Source organism: Aplysia californica, unplaced genomic scaffold (assembly GCF_000002075.1).
Source record: "Aplysia californica isolate F4 #8 unplaced genomic scaffold, AplCal3.0 scaffold00146, whole genome shotgun sequence".
Taxonomy (NCBI): Eukaryota; Metazoa; Mollusca; class Gastropoda; order Aplysiida; family Aplysiidae; genus Aplysia; species Aplysia californica.
Genome location: NW_004797416.1, coordinates 1,190,481 through 1,195,188, shown reverse-complemented (window position 1 = coordinate 1,195,188; position 4,708 = coordinate 1,190,481). Strand labels below are relative to the sequence as shown.

General features: G+C 35.9%; 1 protein-coding gene across 3 annotated transcripts in view; it reads left to right on the top strand.

Moving 5' to 3' along the window:
• The window catches only part of LOC101851346 (low density lipoprotein receptor adapter protein 1-A), a 25,801-nt gene extending 22,135 nt beyond the window's left edge, over positions 1–3,666 (top strand). For all 3 annotated transcript variants that reach the window (XM_035969459.1, XM_005097117.3, XM_005097116.3), the window contains exon 9: positions 2,047–3,666. In XM_035969459.1, coding sequence (XP_035825352.1) covers positions 2,047–2,200 — 154 coding nt within the window. In that variant the 3' untranslated portion in view covers positions 2,201–3,666. The remainder of the gene's footprint in view (positions 1–2,046) is intronic.
• The last annotated feature ends 1,042 nt before the right edge of the window (positions 3,667–4,708 follow it).

Sequence of the window (4,708 nt, the reverse complement as noted above, 5' to 3'; positions counted from 1 at the left end):
ATTCCTGAGGCCGAGACAGAGATTTCATCCGGCTTCCCAGACATATTATAGTATATAGTACGAGTACGAACAAGATCTGTCGTTCGTTTTTAAATTTAACATTTCGGAATTTTTACGCAGACTGAGGGTCGACTGTATCTTGATAACCTATTATTTGTCTGTAGCACACATAGCCTATATCTAATCCAACTTCATTTTCAAATAAAAGTTATGCTACCCGAAGCTGCTGTCACTAGCTGCGCCATCCACCATCACAGACTCACTTATTGTATTGTCTTTTGAAGTATGCCTACTATGACATACACGTAAAACACTTCATTCAGTTCGTTTTCACTTTGTTCTCAACTGACCCTAAAATCAACTAATCTCTACAGAGACGTCCCTCCCCCCCCCGCTCCAGTCTCCTCTGAGCTCTTCTCCCCTCTACTCTTGACTCTTTCTACTGTTCCCCTGGTTCTTTCTTACTGATGTCATTCAGCCACACCCCTAATCTTAGGGGAGGTACACCTAGCTTTCTCGGTTAAGGGCGAAAAATCTTAGAGATCCTGTGTGCACGTTAAAGAAACCTTGGTGGTTCTTAAATCAATAAGAGGAGGCTTATGCCTGTCCTCGTCGTTTTATGCAAAAAAAATTCTGAAATTACGCAAAATGAGCCCAAAAATATGAAATTATGCGATTCTGTTAATTTTAATAAAGAATGATAAGGGAAGATAATCAGAAATTATGCAAAAAAATGATCAAATTTTGCTAAATTATGCGGGGTGCATAAAACCACGGGGACAGTTATGCCGCCAACAGGACGAAATTGAAGAATCCTACCAAAACCGAAAATACTCAAGTCAGTATGAAAACATATAGAGTACCGTACCTTCGAAATTGGAATGTGGCTGCCTGATGGCAAGGGGCCCTTCGAAGTTGGAAAAACGGTCTCTTACATTATAAAAATCAGTTGCACTGCAGGTTGAAGAACCAGCAGTTGACTACCTGTGACATGTAGCGGGGGAACGCTAAGAAGAAGTTGGATCTAGAATCTATGTGATGTGTTGACACTTTTGTTCAGCCAGCGCACTTTGCAGCATTCAGTGTTGAAAAGGCCAAGATTTTACTCAGTGACAATCAATCTAAGAAACTAAGAGATTTAGATTACAAACTTCAGAATTGTAACCTATAAGCCTTCTTGGTTCAAGGGGCAGGGACGTTTGGTTATGTAGGCCTCGGTAGCTGAAATAAGCTGCCGGTGGGGAGGGGGGGGGGTGATGATTATTTATGCTCCACATGTAGTCCACAAAAGCTTAGCTGTGGGGCTGGATTATTTGCGTTTTACATGGCATATCGAGTGCTTATTTGGGCTACATATAGCCTTTATAAGGTCACCCCAGATTTAACAGAATATAATAATTTTAATGATTATTTTACTTGTAGGCAAGAAAATCATCATACTGGAGATGGTGAACACATTTGATTTTTTTGTTACAAAGTACTAATTCAAATTGCTTTTTAGTAGTTTTCTTGACAAAATCACATACATTGATCTCACAAAGGTGCCTTTTCTTATGTGCATGTCTTTATAACAAACTTCTTTTAAATTTCTGCTGTAGTTTCTGAATTGAATGAAGTGAATTTTGAATTTGTTTCATTGTCAGGAGTACACAAATTTAGAAATTCATGATTCTTTTTGCAACTTTTCCTAACTTTGGACTGTTTGTATTAATTTTTGAAGTTGCATTTTATTTACAGTTCTATACACTAAAAATGAACTTTCTGTAGTACATCAAGATTTAGTCACATAATTTATACCTATATCTAGTTTCTGTAATATTGCTACTGTAAAAATTCCTCTTTGCTTTTGAGTGGTATGGTTTCGAAATAAGCCAATATCCAATTTAGAAACTCTCACAAATGATGGAGTTTCATCTTTTAAATAAGGTCTATTTATATTTTTAATGTTAGTAAGAGAATGATAAAACTAGATCATAAACTTATACAAAAGATTTGATAACACTCTCATTGTGATCATTTGTAATAAATTTTCCCCTTCTTTCGCAGGTTGGCAGAAAATCGAAGCAAACAACTTCCTACCTTTGGTACAGATCTGAAAGAAGATGAATTGGATGATGGGGTGGAGAAATATATGGGAGGCTCTGCGTGCTATGAAGCGTTTGCCCGAACAAAGTCTGTCGAGGATCTGCTTAATTTGTGATGCCTTTCTGCGGGAACGAGGTGTTGATTTCTTCAGTATTTATTTTTGCGCTCATGTATCGTTTTGTGTGTGTGCAAGAATCTTTCTGTTTCAGTATGTTTGCGATGTTCAAGTTAAGTATTCACAAGTATTTATTTGCTGTTCGTATTTCAACTATGTGAGTTCTCCCTGGGAAATTTCAAGGGTTGAGATAAGTGTGTTATGTGATCAAGAGCGGTCTTACTATACAAAATGTAATGTAAGGTCTTTTGGTATAGTGTTATGTCATTGAGTAGGAGTTGTTCATTCTTGTGACTCCAATTTATAAAATAAATCATATTTGCCAAAATTAAAAATCTGTATGAGCTGTAGATTAAAAGATAAGTAAGAGTGATGTGTTAGTTGCATGTTTGTAGAGAAGGTTATTGGCCATTGGTCTCCTTGTGGCAGTCGAAAAATTAGCATGATTCATAGTTTGCTATTTGAGGTATTTTTCTCATGTTGTATCATTACGTTGCCTGACTCGAATCAGAATTTGACTCTTTATATCAGTTTCAAGTGAGTTTGAGTAATTCCCATTGTGTTTTAGGTGTTACTCTCCCTCGAAATACAGCTCATGTCTTTAGTTCACATCAGTTTTTATAAGGTTACTCACTGTAATATAGTTGAGCTTGTTATCTCTGTGTTCACATGGGCAAGGATTGGTCAGAGTTGATAGGTCACAGATACCTCAGGTTTCATTATATTCTTCACCCTCCCTAGTTTGCAAGCTCATGGAAAATGTGACTTTAGCCACAGTTTTCTCCCATATCAGCAGGCTTTTGTCTTTTGTGTTTTATGCTTCTCAGTTAAACAGTGTATCTTACATGATCTCAGTATGATTTTTATCAAATGAATTTCTTTCCTTATTTGAGATGTTTCTAGTGTATATGTATAAAAACTGGGATTTGTATGAAGGTTTGGGCCAAGTAGTGATATTAGTAGTGTTTCTGAAATTATGCTATGTTACAACAATTGTATTCGGGGGGTGTGGTTCTAGTGTGATATGAGAATTTTTTTCACTCTCACTTAATTTTTTTCCTGGATTCATTCTCAGGAAATCCCTTTTATCATTGAAAAGTTTCAGCACTGTGTTAAGTTTTTTTTACAGAATTGTGTTCCTTGAGTTGAATTTATACTGACTGCATATCTTTTTGAACGAGTGGAGAGAGATTGTAAGGCAGTGGGAGAGTTTGCTTGAGCTCAAAATGTTTATAATCATTTGAATGAGCTTTAAAATGAATTAAGTTGCAGCTGTATGTGAAGTTTGTTGAAAAGTTTTTGTTATGTCTATCTTTGAAAACCAGAATTTGTTTGTGTAAACTTCTGTGGGACGATTTTAGCTTCATCTTCTAATTATAAATATCTGTCTCTTTGTTTCTCACAACGAATGATGTTCAAGAAACAATGAATGTTACACTGTGAGGCGCAAACAACCTAGGAAAAAACCTCCTCTGCAATTTTGCAGTCCAATCACCCCTATTTCTTCTTAGTAGTTTTGCATTTGCTTTAACCCTTTATTTTGAGAAATGCCGCAGCAGCCATATGCATTAATGATATCCAGGTGCTATAGTATATATATATATGATTTGCACTCCTATTTTGAGTAACATATCGTCTTTGTTCGTAAAAGAATTGAGCGTCTCTTTCGCCTTGCTTTACAAGTTAAAAGAATTGAGCGTCTCTTTCGCCTTGCTTTACAAGTTAAAAGAATTGAGCGTCTCTTTCGCCTTGCTTTACAAGTTAAGCAAATAGCATTAGAGCTGCTCTTTTTTTAAAAATTGCGACAGCAATGATTTTGCGTGGCCTTAAACAATGGAACAAAGCTCTATCTGCTTTAGCATGCTTTATTTTCTTTAATGAATGTCATTGTATGCAAGGATCAGACTGACTGCTTTTCACTCTTTACAAATGTGTTACAAACCTAATGGTCTTCTATTTACCCACTTGATTGGTAAGTAAATTGTGTGACATAACTGATTCAAATCACTGATTGCTGCTATTTCTTTTCATGATAGTATGACTTAATTTATTATACTTGTGAGTTATTTATGAGTGCCGTTGCATGTATTTTGTAGCAATGCTGTCTTCAGTTTTCTGCATAGCGTGTCAGAGTAAAGAAAAAGCCATTTCAAACTTTGCTTTATAAATGAAAGTTAAAGCGTAATTAATCTATGCTTGTTCTTCTTGCTGCTTTAATGGTTAATGCTTCTGTGTATGTCATTCTTCCTTCTTTAAAGTCCCAAAGAAGTGAAATATGTATCCAAAACTATTTGATGAGACAGTCTATGACCTTAATCTGATAACATGTATGTCATGATGATTTGTGTCACGATGCAGTGGAATCAGGAGCTCGTCAATTTTTGGGCAAATGGAGTTATTGGTGTCATCTAAAAGGTTGTTTATTTGCCTTGCTTTTGATGAAAAAAATATCCATTAATCTTTAATAGAAGGGGGGATATTTGCGATTGAAGGAGGTGGGAAGTAAAA